Source organism: Corvus brachyrhynchos, unplaced genomic scaffold, assembly GCF_000691975.1.
Source record: "Corvus brachyrhynchos isolate BGI_N302 unplaced genomic scaffold, ASM69197v1 scaffold309, whole genome shotgun sequence".
Taxonomy (NCBI): Eukaryota; Metazoa; Chordata; class Aves; order Passeriformes; family Corvidae; genus Corvus; species Corvus brachyrhynchos.
In genome coordinates, this window is record NW_008240227.1 from 1275699 (window position 1) to 1290835 (window position 15137).

At 38.7% G+C, this 15137-nt stretch overlaps 1 protein-coding gene across 2 annotated transcripts in view; it reads left to right on the forward strand.

Annotated features, from left to right (window-relative positions):
• The window catches only part of SCAPER (S-phase cyclin A associated protein in the ER), a 135062-nt gene extending 120527 nt beyond the window's left edge, over positions 1-14535 (forward strand). For both annotated transcript variants that reach the window (XM_008641953.2, XM_008641954.2), the window contains exons 29-31: positions 9969-10160; positions 12760-12811; positions 14399-14535. In XM_008641953.2, the coding sequence (XP_008640175.1) occupies positions 9969-10160; positions 12760-12811; positions 14399-14493 (339 nt within the window). In that variant the 3' untranslated portion in view covers positions 14494-14535. The remainder of the gene's footprint in view (positions 1-9968; positions 10161-12759; positions 12812-14398) is intronic.
• Positions 14536-15137: the final 602 nt, after the last annotated feature.

Consider the following 15137-nt stretch of genomic DNA (forward strand, 5'->3'; position numbering starts at 1 on the left):
ACAGAGTTAGTGCATATTGAGTTTCAGTATGTGGCCGGTTTTCTCTAGTGTTAGCGGGAAGGAAGAAAATACTTCTAAAATGGAAAAACTGTGAAAATCAGAAGTTGACAGGAAAACTTGCACATTATAAAAATATGTAGAGTTTCCATATGGGTTGTTTACTAGAGGCCATCATTAAACTTTCATAGTTTGTGTTGCTTTTGGGGCTGTGGAGGGACTGAAACAATTTTGATCTGGTAGGTGGAGTTTATGAAAATACAGCACAAGAGTAAAGATGCAGGAATTGGTAGTTACCATGCTATTAACATCCCTGTCTGTAAGTAAATAGTATCTGAAATTACTTAATTCTGATTTTGTTGGTTTCTTCTCAAACAGGTATTTTTAAGGGTATTGGTTTCATGTTGAGGTTATGGGGTTTTTTCTTTAAACCTTTTTAAAAGAACCCCACACCCTGATGTTTTAAAGCTTTGTATGTTTGAGAAAAAAATATGCCTGGTAAATTTTGTGGAATAGCTGATTTTGGCAAGTGAGTGGTTCATGTGAAGTTGTAGTCTTGACTCCCATTTAGAAGCACTTCAGCTTGTGAACAAAAATCCCCTAAGGATTAAACTGCCTGAGTTAAAGCGGAGTACATTAAGGCAGCTCTGTAATGTATGCTTTGGCTCTCGCAGCCTTACATCCTCAGACCACAGTCTGGGCAGTCAGGGAAAAGTGGGGTTGCCTTTTAGGTAATTTGTCAGACACCTTTGTTGTTGTTTGAGCTTCCTGATGAACTTTCTCTTTTTAAGAATGATCTATGACAAAGCAAATCAAATATGTCAGAAGCATTTGGGATTGCACATTTCATGTGTTACATCTTAATTGTATTTCTAACATTCCAAAATGCATCCTGGATTTTTTTGGATGTGGGGAAGGTAATTTAATATGAGCAAAAACTTAGCATTGAAGTAAAGTGTATTTAGTTTCAGTTCATGATGACTGGCTGATTCCTGTAGGGAGGAGAAGAGAGAGTGTACAGGACTTAGTGTGAGAAATTAATGCATTTGGATTTATGTTATTTCTTCCTCTCAAGCTGTAAACACAAAAGAATAAACTTACCTCCCAATGTCATAAAAGCCAGTACTTCAAACAGCCTTCAGATACAGTCCATAACTGAGGCTTAAAGAGGAAGAGAGGGAGCAATCGGCTGATGCTGCCTCCAGAGAGGCATTCTAATCTTACTCCTGGGTCAGGATGAAAGGAGTTTGGTGGTCTCAGCTTAATCCCCAGTGGAGCTTCGTCCACATCGAAGAAACACTGCAGAGTTTGGCATAATCCTGCTTAATAAGCAATTTGTTCCCAGCTCAGACCTGGGCCTGGGCCGCCCTGGGTTTGGATGGAGGCAGGATCTTGTGCAACACCATCCTCCTGCCCACTCCCACCCAGCCTGGCGCTCGCCCCTTTGCATGGGAACTGCTTTTCACACAGAAACTTAAAACAAAGTCTAAAGCCTGCAAATATTTAATCAGCCTTGTGAGCTATTGTCTGTCTCGCCTCATGTGTGAGGGAACTCCCTGTGCTTCTCCCATAAACTCTCAGTTTTCCAAGGCTCTGCAGAGCCGTGGTGGCTGTCCCCGACGTGGCCAGCCCCATGCAGAGGGAGCGTCGGTCTGCTCTGTGTTCCCAGCAGCTGACAGTTCTTCTGAGCCTTTGGATGCTGCTCTGAGGGTGGGAGCCTGCAAGAGGCCCAGAGAAGTCTCCCAAATCCGTTGTGTCATGTTCAGCTCAAGTCACACTTGATTGAAGCGATACTGAAACATAAAGAACAAAATGCATTATTGAAGTACTATGGAAAATGTTGCTCGTCTTCCTCTCCCCTTAATAAAGGGTAAATTGTAGCTCATTTTTCGTGGCAGAAAGGCCCATTTTCTTGCTCTCTGTTTGAAGCTTTGTCTCAGCCAGCTCTGTAATATGTCCAGTGGCTCAGTGTTTCACAAGCATTTTAGTTGATGATTAGATACTTGGACAAACCCTTTACATTTCTTGTGGAAGCCATAAGACAAAACGTGCTAGGAATAATAATTCCAAGACTATATAGTTTACTTGTGAGTAGGGTTTCAGAGTGTGACAGAAACGTTTGCTTTTGAAGAGGGAAAATGCTCTGAGACACACAAAAAGGTTTTATGTGTTTTAGACTGTAATGTTTGAATTATTCACACCTTCTGGGGATTTTGACCCAAACTAGCTTTGTTTCCAAGGATGCTGGTGGAAACCTCAGCCAGCAGTCAGCTTAAACTTCTGTTGACTGATCCTGTTTCTTCTCTACCCTTTAAATCATCTTCATTCAGATCAGTTGGGTTTCATTCTGTGTGAATGACTGGAGAATTGTGCCCAAAGCAGCAACTTAAATTTGTAAGCGGTTCATCATCGAAGTTGAAGATATTATCTAAGTATGAAGATGATTCTTCAAAAATAGTGCAGGGCTACAAAGGCTAATTCTAATCACTTAAGGGCTCAGAATAATACCTGAGAATTTGAGATGTGTCATGATGGGGTTTTTTTATTTTGTCTGACAGAATATATGTATGTCTCATACATTTGATCTATAATAATATTTTCTGATTAAAAATTATTAGGCCAACACTTAAACATATGAATCTTCTGTTACATTATTGTGGAAACAGTGAAGCTTAGAATTTTCTAGAAAGCAGTGATACCCTTCGGTTTAACAAGATCCTTAAGTATGTTATTAACATTAAGCGTGAGAACAACCTCACATTTAAATGTTTATTTTTATGGTAATAAATGCTAAAATGCTATCACTTCTGAAATTAGGCTTTTCCTTAATACCTTTTCTAGGTCAGATATTAATCGATTGCTATTTTATCCTGTAGCCTGGATATGTTTTAAATTCACAAGTAACCTCAATGCATATTAGAATTGTTTCCATTTTCCTTTCATCACATTGTAATGAAGTTTATCTTTTACAATATCCATTTAACATTATTTATTTATTGCTGAATTTAATCTTATAGTCTTATATATTAATCTTATAATTTTATATATACTTCATTTGTTGTCTTATAACTACGGTGACTTGTTAGTTGTCATTTTGGGCTGCATTTTTTCAAAGGCTTTGTGTAATGAACTTCTTTTGCTAGATTTTCCACTAGCATCACTTTTGATAAACATTTTTACATTTTCAATGCATTGCTGTCCTGGTAGTTGGCCCTTGTCCTGTCTTAAATGTCCATATGTCTTAGGATGATTACACAAAAACTGATGAGAAAATTTTTTTCTGTGATTTATACACAGAGTACCCCTAAATCTGCTTAAACCATAGAGCTCTAAAAGGACAATGCTTAGAATGGGGTTTATAGGAAGACTGATGTTATTCGTGAACTCCCTTATCTTCTCTCTGAAAGCTTAGGCATGACGCTGAGAAAATAAACACTGGAATTTTTCAAATAGACAAAATTCTTATTTTAAAATTTGAATGTAGCATTCTGGAACTTTTTTTGTGCATGGAAATGGTGCTCTGATTCCTGAGAAATGCTAGGAGGAATTTAGAACATTCTTTGCTCTGAGCTTTGCCAATAGTGGAGTTTGCAAAATGGAAAGAAAAGAGCTTGACCTTAAAACAGCAGAAGAGTCTAAGTGGTGACATATTCTGCTGATTAAATACTAGCAGTATGAGATCTGTTTATATAGAAGCAAAGAAATAATGCAGATCTAACTTTGAAGAGAAACTCTGGTTTACTGATATAAAGACTTACTTCTTTTACAAAGTTGTAAATAACCTGACATCAAACAAAGAGATTTAACTGTTTGATGGAATACTTTTACAGAAATTAAATGCACAGTTCCTATTCAATGAAGTTATTAGTTGTTAGTGCAAATTAGAATTGACATTTATATAAATGATAAATACATGGAAAAGAAACATTAGTAGTTCCCATACCAACTACCATTTTAAGATCCTAATATTTATAATGGCCATGTTGAAGTTCGGAAGTGCAGGAAGGCAGGAGTGGCCCTCAGAGAACCATTAACCTTTTAGGCTGAGTTGTTCTAAGAAAATTGCATCTGAACATGAACTGCATCATAGCAGAAGAGCACAGGCAAGTAGAAAGGTACATTTTAATGCTTCGTTTCATAAAAATAAAAGGAAATTCTGTTGGGAAGGATGTTTTTCTAGAAAGTTAATTCAGCTCCCAGTGATAAGCACCGTATTTGTTTCTAAATACCTGTGGAACACACCGTTTCGCTGCCAGGTTTTTCTCCAAGAGCCAAAGAAGGTTTTGCTTCAGGAAGTTCTGAAGTTTCCAACTGCATTTTCCTGTATCCATATTAGTATAACTTTGTCTCAGTTTTCACGTGATAAAAGAGTTACAACTCCTAACATTTGGTCAAAATTAACAAAAACCATCAGCCTGACTATAGACTACTAAGAACATGGCATTTTCATGCAGGGTTAGTCACACAAGAGCAGTGCACTTGGATGACCTGTAAGGTTTTGTTCAAAACCTGACATTTGGGTTTGTGCCTACAGATTTCAGTTCTTTCCTTGGCAGTCTTTTTCCTTTCTCTGCTGTCCATTTTCCCTTTTTTCTGTGGATGGATGAAACTGATGGGCTGCAGAAAGCACCCGTGGTTTCCATTGCCTCCCTGGGAATGGTGGTGCCATCCCTCTGCTGGCGGGAGGCACTGCCAGGGGCTCAGATGGCAGCTCAGTTGCTGGCTGTTGACTCCACCTTGTGCTTTGGCCATGCCCCTGTCCCTGTGGCTCTGGTGTGCCCCAGCAGTGCTGTTGGTGCCAGCAATTATTCCTTTGCTCCCAAAGTTTCTTCCCAAAGTGAATCACTTCTCAGTTCTTTATTTTGCTCTTGCACAGACAAAAGTTTGCTGCTGGCTTACTTACTTACTTACTTACTATCTGACTAGAAAATGAATTAGCTTCTTTAAAAGATAATTCCAGTGTTTTTATTGTATATATTGACAGAAATAACTGATGTGAATAATGTCTTTACAGAGCTGCAAATGTTCAAGTGAAGCAAGAAAACCTAAATCCACCAGTAGAACTAGACTAAATACTGCTCTAAAAATCAGCACTTCCAGTCTGCAGTAATCCTGGACTAACCTTGGGTAGTACACAAGCAGTGAAAAAGTTCTTGGTCTGACACTGTACCATTTATTTTGTTATCTGTAATAAAATATCTGACAACATTTAACATACATGCATAGAACCATTGGAAACCAATCTGGGATCATAATCTTCTTTAAATCTTTGGAAGATTGCAAGCAGAGTTTTAAATTCAATTAGTTCCTGTTTTTTGAATGCAGTTACAACTTGGAAAAAGAAACTCAGGTTGTCACCAAAAATGCTACTCCATAATAAATCTTCCCAGGGTAATTTAATTGAACTGCTAGTTCTTGATAAATTACTAGCATGCATCTCCATTACATGTCTATTTAGAACATATGAATACATGAATGATATGAATATATGAATTATCAATTCACATTAATTTAACTAATATTTGTTCAGTATTTTACATACAGTCATTCTTCAACTTTCTGGCTGATATTTTAGTTTTGTCAATAAAAATCCTGTTTATTAAAAGGTGTTTGTACACTCCTCATTATGAAAATATAGTTTCAAAGACAAGAGGATTCTCATTTTAGTCTTCTGTAAAATTACCTGGTGAATTGGTAAGATTTTACATCTGATTTGACACGTAACTGCTGAGACATTCTGTATCATTGCTGTACCATTCCAAAGTTCTGGATCCTATTAGGAGGATTTTTTACCCTCCTTTGACAAAAACACATACATATGCATTTTAAAGTAATGGTAGTTTTTGTTGATAAAAGGAATACAGAGAAAGATTAAGTGAAGTACAAATATGTGTATATGCAGTATGTAAATAGAATTAGGAGGTGTTCAGCGAAACATCTTTCTCTTGCTAGTTCTCAGGCAAAGGTTGCCCCTATGTGTGCTACTCATTATCTCCCTGCAAGGAAGGAAAGGAGCTGCACTTTTATGATTCTCATTCCTGCAGGACCATCAGAACATTATTTTGGGGGCCTTGGAGCTCACTGAAAAATGAAATGAGCTGCAGCGTTCCCCTTTGCTACCCAGAGGAAAATCACACCCAAGTTTTTGGGTTCATATGGTTTGTTAGTTCCCTATAAAAAGGCATTCAGTCCTGGGAAGTTCTCCTGTGCAAGGTGCCAGGAAGCAGTGCAGGAGAGGAAGGCTGCTGCTGCTGTCCTGGTGGGCATACAAGGAAGAACTGAGTATCCAGCATGGAAAATCCTTCCAGCAGTCACCTCAGGTCTGGGGCCAGACACCCTACCTAAGTGACAGGGGAAGCCTTATCTCCCAGTGGAATGATGAGTTCCCCTCACAACTTTATTACTGTTTCGTACCACATGGAGCTTTTAATTTTTTTGATTGATTGTCCTATTTTATTGCTCAAGTGCTGTGTGGCATATTGCTGGCTTTTGTCATTGAAGTCTGTTTTGAAAGACTGACTTTTATACTGCTTCAGGCTTTCACAGCGAGAACTGCAGCAAATGGCCAAGCAATACACTTCATAGTGAATATTGGCCCGGGTAAACGTGAGGAGAACATGGATTCCATCTAGAGACTTCAGAAATCATGAATCATGCTTTCTTAAGTGATAAACTTCAGAAATACCAGTACAGTGGATGGAGATGATTATTGCACTTGAGAGAGCAGAGTGCATTTCCCAAAGAGTCACACGGGAGCAGGGATTGCTGGTAGGGCAGAGAAGAGAGCCTGACCTGCAGGCTATTGGAGATTAAGCAAATTAGCAGGACCTGCAGAAGGCTATAAACTGGTGGGAGTGACAGAAGGTTACTGATAGGCAACCTTGAAAGGTGTTGCCCAGTGAAAAGTTCCCACAGGTCACCACATCACTCATGGTGCTGGACAGTCAGCTGTGGATGCAGCAGGCGTAGCATGCGTGGTGTGGGAGACATGGAAATGCAGACAGACACTAACCAGGGGGGATTGTAGTCCTGAGGTGAGGATGTGAGTTGTTCTAGCCTCTCCTTCTCAGCAGGCTTTTACATTGAGAGCAGTGTTGGCCAGTGCTTTCTGGTGTGCTAAACCTGAATTCTCACCATGCTCTGTAACAGGGGCTGCACCTCCAAAATGCATCAGGACCTGGAGTTTGGCTGGTGGCACAAAGGGAAACTTCCTTGATTCTTCATGAAATAGCATTTCAGAAACCTATTTGCTGTGTCTCCTACCTGTGCGTTGTTTGAGTCTTCAGAGGATTGTTCCAACATTTAGTACATTTTGGGCCATAAATAAGCTAAGGTAAGCTGGAATTTATTCCAGCTAAGCACAGGCAAAACCAATAAAGTTGAATGAATATCTATAAATTTTGAGAATAAGCAACATTTTAAAAGGAAACAAAGAAAACATTAATGTGAGCTCCCAGCTCTGGGATAAAAAAAAAAAAAAGTGGTAGCTTAGACTAATTTGATAGGTCTCAGTTCAGAAAAAGAAAACCACAAGCAAATATTAATGAAGCATAGGCACATAGCTGAAGTTAAGCAGGTGCTTAAATGCTTGGCTGTACAGAAATGCAGTGATTTAATTAGGATCTTGTTACATTTGACAGGCATATCTGACTTTCAGGCTAGAGGGAGAGCAACAAGAAAAGCTAATTCTAGGTTAATGCATCTGGATCCCAGTATATGGCAGGAGGAGAGGCAAGCTGCGTTTCAGTAAGGAGTTTGTATCTTGTATGAGAGCAGTTTGTAAGGTGAACATTCCATATTCCAGCCTGTAAAACTCCCTGGGATTATTAAGCCAAGTGGCTGTTTAAAAGGGAAAAAAAAAAAATCGAGAGAGAGAACTGCAAGGTTTTTATTTGTTTTCTTTGTTGTTTATCTGCTAAGTCAAGCGCTGGCCTTCACTTTCTCCACCCATTGACAGTGAAACAAGGAATATGTGCTCTGCTGCAGGTTTTATTTGATTGGGTTTTTTTCCAGTAAAGGGTGACTCAAGGGTTTTTTTCTTCAGAGTACATAATACAGTGTATCAGGTTTAGTAGCTGCATTAGTACAATGAGCTGAAATCATTAAATTGATTCCATATGTGATAAATACCAGATTAAAACAGTCAGCAACCCCTGTATATACCTTCCTATCTTTAATGTTGATAACATCATAGTAGTAATAGTAAAACTGTTGAAAAGAAAAAGATAACGAAATAATAATTCCATGGAAGCTGTTTGGATATCTGCACTGTGAGTTTGGCAGGACTTCACTAACTATCTGTGGCATTTTTAGGACAGGTAAAGGAAATGAGCTGTGAAATGAAAAATGAAAAGTCCCAAAAACTTCTTTGCCTCTGCCTGTTCATCAAGGGTATGGTGGCCATTAAAAAGAAATCAAGAGTTCTCTTGTTCTGTCCTGGATCAGAAATGCCAATTGTAGTTATTTTAGTACAATTATGATTGACTTTAAATACTTTTCTGATTGTAGAATTTACCACAGAAAAATAGAACAGTACAATAACCACTCTGGTTAATTTAAAATTTCAACAGTACTCCCAAACTTGGAGGGCACCTCTTGCTTACAGGGTGGGAGCTGAGAGCTTAGAATCATTCAAATGCTTCAGTGATATTTTCCTCAAAACAGTGTCTGAATGTATACGTAATTGTCACTTTTTTTGGCTGTCTTTTTAAAATTCCTCCTGTCTTTAAGGGCATTAAGACATTGCTACCAGTATTTTGAAAGGTTTTTAATGTCTTTTTTGACTGGTGAACTGAAAAAATGTAAACTATTACTTTGTTCATCTTGTTTTTAAACTGAACTGCATTATCAACTTAGTGTGTGCTCTGAAGGTATTGTTAAAAGTGCTTTGAAAACTTGTAAATCCCTGTAATTTATGTTCTGTAGTCTCAACTGCTTCTTTCTGTCCTTCTGGTTTTAATTTGAATGCAGTCTTGTCTGGGTGTGTACCTGTAAAATTGTGTTTTTCCAAGTACAATTTACAGTCGTGACCCTCAGTTTTACAGTGTTCCAACCTTATAGAAGCTTCCTCCTATGCCAAAAAGCCAACTTTGGGTCAAACAGCTCTTTCATATTGTAATTGTCTAATCAAGGTTCCTTGGAACAGATCCGATTTGGGCATTTTCTAGTTTATCGCAAAGATTTTATAAGAATATCAAGTGAATTGGAAAGGTTCCTTTGTAGGAGACCAGTGATAGCATTGCCCGTATTTCTTCAGATGTATACAGTTGTAAACTTAGCCTTCTTCATGACAACAGTCCCATTTATCTAAACAATTCTCCTTTTAGAGCCAATGGCACTGATAGAAACTGAGATAAGAAATACAGATGGGAGGATCTCTCCGAGTCTCTCCTTACAGAAACTTCTCGCTGGGCAGCTCACAATCCCCTTTTCTTTTTGGTGCCTGAGAACGCGTGGCAGACAGCTCCCATGAAACACAGTCCTCTTGAACTGCCAGCTTGAGGAAAGGATGGTCGGGCTTTGGGAGGGTTTTTTAAATCCTGGTGATTTCCTTCTGGATTTTTTTCCCCCCATGGTTAGTGTGTTTAAATGGCAGGCACTGGGGTTTTGTGTTTCATAGCTCTAACTTAGAATAGTCCCTGTGCTATAATTCTTTGTCTTTTGAATTAAGGTATTAAATTATCTATTTTATTGTAATCTGTAAATTAATCCCTTGCTTTTTTGCTGTCTTTTTGGGTGATACAGAAAAAAGAACTTTCAGAGCTTTGTATTTTTTGTGTTACTCCACAGTAAAAATAGTACTTGCACACTGAAACAGAAGTTATTTGAACTAAATATTATAGGCTTTATTTTTAATACTTACTCCTCATCCATTCTCATTTTTCTAGCATGACTTCAGCACCCTTGGTGGTTAAGAGGAAGAGAAGAGCAGATAGATCACATGGTTTATTTTGTTCTGTTTGTGTTTTCAGATCATTGTACAATCTGGCCGTCACCCCACGGTGCTGCAAAAACTCTGCCAGTTGCCTTTCCAGTATTTCAGTGATCCTCGTTTAATCAAAGTGCTTTTCCCATCACTAATAGCTGCTTGTTACAATAACCCTCAGAACAAGATCATCCTGGAGCAGGAGATGAGCTGTGTTTTACTCGCCACCTTCATCCAGGTACTTCTGCAGTGCTGTGGCAGGCGCAGGGGCACTGCCAGTGCTGTGCTTGCCTTTGCTCTCAGTGTGGGGATCGCTAACTTAAATAAAACAAGCAAACAGCAGTGAAGTAGTTTCAGATTCTCTGCAGCTCTTCTCAAACCACAGATTGCGCCTGTACTTGAGGCACCGTATCACACTAAAAGGTTACTGAGTAGTTCAGGTTCTCACTATCCATGCAGAATCCTGTTTTTATTAAAGTTACTTGGATGTACTGGGAAGATCTGATGTAGATCTTAAAATATTTTTTTTCAAGAATTCCTGCACTTACAGCATATCTGAAATTGCTATATTAATGTGTTTACGTACAAATGTACAGTTGTATACTGTGTACCACAGATTTACAGAGAACTGGGTAAGTGTATATATTTTATGCAGAAAATACACAAAACATATGTTACCAGTCTAATCTTGCAATCTTTATTTTTGACAGTAAGCCACCAAGGTCATTAGAAATACTGTTTTGAATAAGGATTTGCAGTATTTTTCTTCCCTTTGTCTAAATTTATATGCTGTTTTATCTATCAGATTTTTTGCATGCCTCATGGTTTTAATGCATTTTATTGACTGTTTCCAATGAATAAACGCAGTTTTCATAAATACTCTACTATTAAAAATAATACACTTTTAGGAGTCTGTAACCCTGTATCAGTCACCTGAAAGTTACTGTTGTTGATAAAGAAATGTTACTCAAACTCTTTTCCCTTAATGCTTTACAGCTAGTCCAAGAATAGGCTACATGCGTTTGAGAGAGAAAGTACAAGAACTAAATATTTACCAGAAGTCTTTGCATAACATCAAACTTCTGAGTGCAACTACTTTTTATCCTTTTAATACTAAAATAATTGCATAGCAGTTTTTTTAAAAGAAGTTTGGAACTTAGTATTCAAATATTTGCCATACAGTAATGAACTTCTGGTTAGATACACAGCTATAATTCATCTTTTTTTACTTTCTTATAGTGAAACTGCAGATTTTAGTGTAGAAGTTGGGGTAGGGAAAAAAATTGTGCATTATTGGTAAGTGCAGCAAGTTTTGTTTGGGTTTTTTTCAGCTAAAAAACGTAAGAGTGGAGGAGAATGTTCCCTATATGAATAATTAAGGTTGTTTACCTTGATTTCTGTTCTATAAGAGATGCAATGGCACTAAAATCCCCAGTAGCTACAGTAAAGCATAAGTATATTTATAAGGGTCAATGTTACTAATTTGATTTCCAGTTAGAGTTATATACCAGATGGCAAGTCCGTGTACTATTCCTGCAGGCTTTTAAAAAAAGGTGTTCTATTAAAATATGGAAGAGTTGTGTGTGCTGTAAAGTGTCCTGTCACTGCTGACTTCACTGGTCCTTCAGTATTTTGCCTGTTTTAAAGTCTAATCCCGGATCTTGCCCACATGCATACACAGAGAGCAGTTCTGGCAGGATGCAAGGAATGCTGAGATCCTGCACACACAGAAGGGACTTCCCTCTCTACTTTTATTTCAACTCACTGCTGTTTGTGAAGCAGAGCTCTTATTTGCTTCAGTAGAAGGTTTGGGAAAGACTGTAAAATGTTGCCCCGAGATTAGAAAATGAGATTCTTCCTTTGCCAGGGAACGCAGAAAGAAGTCCCATTTACGTAAAAGTTTGGTGGTGTGTACGAATATAACACTTAAATACAGTGTGTTAAATGTGTGCAGCAAAAATCAAAGGAAGAGCATTGCTGCATTTTACAGCGACCTCCCTACCAATAGATGTGTTTCCATCATCTGAAGTTTGCATCAGCCGGTTTATTTTTGTTACTTCTGTTTTGAGATATGCAGAAATAAGTAGAAACATTCAGGAGTATCCATGATTTGCTGTGTTGTATCTTATGTCTGATAATACCTTCTTCAGTATTCTGCTGGGTGGGTACTCCAACAAGACATAGGATCTGTAGTGGGGAGCTGACTGGTTCCGGGTGAGGTTGGTGTCCATGCTGGCTCCGAGGATGCTGCATCCCAACATCCGACAGCAGCTGGGATTGCACAGTGCTCTGGGTGCTCGCGCCAGCCCCCCGCAGCTGGGGGCACAGCTGGGGGCACAGCTGGCTGCCAGGGGCAGCAGCGCTGGGCAGCAACTCCACATTCTCCCAGGAGATCAGCACCTCCGGCTCCCAGGTCACTGGGAAGCATGGCCATTGAAATGGGGATTGTTCATCAAATTTGTAAGAGTGTATTTGGAGTCGGGAGCAAAAATCTGAAACACCATTTGTTTTACAGAAACACGGCTATGGTAATTAGAAATCACAACTATTTTGTAAGAAGACATTAAAGCCTTGGATTCTGTGTTGTATACTAAAAATATATTTTTTGAAAACAGGTCTAAATAAATGTGTAAAAATCCACTATAAATTACAGAATTTAAGTGCTGGCAGTATTCTGTTATAATACATAGCAAACAAGCCGGAGTTCATTAATTTACAGACTACATAAAGTATTAGTATTTTTGAGTGACTGTGAAGACTTAAAAATGTTGGTTTAATTCCTTAGATATAAGATCTGAAAACCTGATGTCTTTTTTTTGTTTGTTTTCCCCCCCCAGGATTTTGCACAGAGCTCAGGCCAAATGGAAAGTCAGTTATCTCAGCAGAGGGGTATGTTCACTGCAGTGTAACAGAGTAGCAGTTGGGTAACAAAATGTGATTAAAGTTTTTTGAATCTGCATTGATTAAAAGAAATACATTAAATTGCAGCACAATTTTACAGTTTGGGAGTGGGCTCCCCGGCTTACATCCTGATTTATACATACGTGTCTTCCAGTCTGCTGCTCATCGTATCAGGGATTCAGACTGTTAGTCTTTATTAAATGCTGTGTGGTATCATGTCTTAAAATGTGATACTGTACCTGCACATATTTAATTAGCTGACACAAAGGCTGCCTTCAAGAGTTTTAGGTTGCAGAAGCCACGCAGCCATGCCAAAACACCCACGGAGCCAAAAAACTCTAAAATACTGTCCTGTAATTGTCCTTTAAAGTTTGTCAGTTTGCAGAAGAGTCATGATTTTTTTTCCCCTTCAGTTATTGTAAATATTATTTAAAATGCAGTCAACCTTTTTAAGCTAAACATTTGAAAGATTCTCAGCTGAGATGGCTGTTACTTGCTAAACGCATCTGAAATTCAAGTGTTGATGGGCATCTGGTCTTGAGTAGCCGTATCGTGCATAAAATGTGACACTCAGTCACTTCTCCCTCATAACAAGTAGAAATCCTCCACCATTTTACTCAACGTTTGCCAGGAGTTGAGTGATTCTAGGTCTAAAGCATGAACTTTTTGTTTAAAAATAAATTATAAAATTAAGGTAACTTGATAGAGATTTTTACTGTCAACATTAGACATCTCAGTCTGAAGCAGCGTCATGCAGCACAAACTTTAGAGGATTGTGTTTGCATGAGAATCTGCTCAAGAAACATCTAAAATCCAGGCAGAAAACTTGCTTTTTATTTTCACTATTCACACTGGATGAACTTTTAAACAAAGGTGTGGTGACATATGAGTGTGATTCCTAAACATTCCCCAGTTGCAAAAAAAGTTGACTTAATAACAGTGTAAGCAGGATTATTTTATCCGTTATATCACTTGAATGTGAAGGATAGTGTTCCCAAAAACAAATGGGAATAATAATACTGACGGGAATAAAACCTGAAAGCACAAACAGTTGGGTGCTGCATGGAGGGTCAGACCCTCAAACGTGCGCGCAGTGAAATCTGTCCACGTCACTGCACACTCTTAGGAGTGAAAGCTGCATTTGTACTCATGCTGTGAGCTCTGGGGAGTTGGGAGCACAACTCTTCTGCAGCCCTTTGTGGAGAAAAAAAACTGCTGAGCAGAAAACGCTGCTGAGGCTGCCCAGAGTTGAACGAGGCTGAGCTAGTCCCCGGTGGGTCCAAGAACATAAAGTGTGTAAAGATGTATAGTGTTCCTCTGCATAGGCAGAGAGCCTGATCAGCTTAAAAATGGAAGCCTTTGCTCATCAGAGCCTCTGCCCCCATTCTTAAAGCCAAGCGTAGATGTCCTGAGCTCTGCAGAAGTGTCACCCCATGGTTTGAGAAGATTTTGATGGGGGAGGGGAGTAAATGTCTTAAAGTATCTCAAATTGGCTGCACATTCATTATTCTTGTTTTATTGCCATCTTATCTTAAGAGGGAATAACTTGGTAATTTTATGTTCTGTCTTCAACAGAAAAATTTTTCAGTTCTCAAGATTATCTTGAACTGTCCAACAGATTCCCCCGGCAGTCCTGGGAAGAAGCTCGACAGTTCTTCTTGAAAAAATAAGAGTTGTATTTAGTTTTTAAATCCCTAACATCATCACCGCAGTTCCGAAACGTTTTTGATACTCTAAATACTTATGCTGTAGATATATAATTTGCACTATTTATATCCTAAGTACTGTAGATATTTCCAAGTTCTGTTTTGTAATTTTGATAATTTGAGTTTATTTCGTTCATGTATCCAATGTCATGATTTTGGTGTTTTCTGCCCTGTGGTGGGACTTGCACTGCAGAACTGCTGAAATAAGGTTGCAAATAGAGAAAATATGTTCTATATATCTTGTAATAAAATAACTTATTCTGTCTTGTCTGACTTCCGCATTATAATTGTCAGTGTGTTTGAATTACCATAAACAACACGGCTTAGAGGGGAAAAAAAGACTCATAAGATGTCTTTTTTCGTTAATCAAGAGTCAATCAGAATCAAATCAAGGTAATTCGTCAGATCTGGCCCTGGGGAAAGTTTGCTTATAATTTTTGGGTGATTGAGGATACGTCACCTAATACGGATTTTTTAGACCTCATGCATTTTTAACGTCTCGGTTAGACTTGAGCGAGGCTTGTTTAAGCCTCACGATGTTCTCTGAGCGGTGGAGGTTCCGCGGCGCGCAGCTGAGCCGCGAGCGCGCGCGGGGGCGGTGAGGGGGC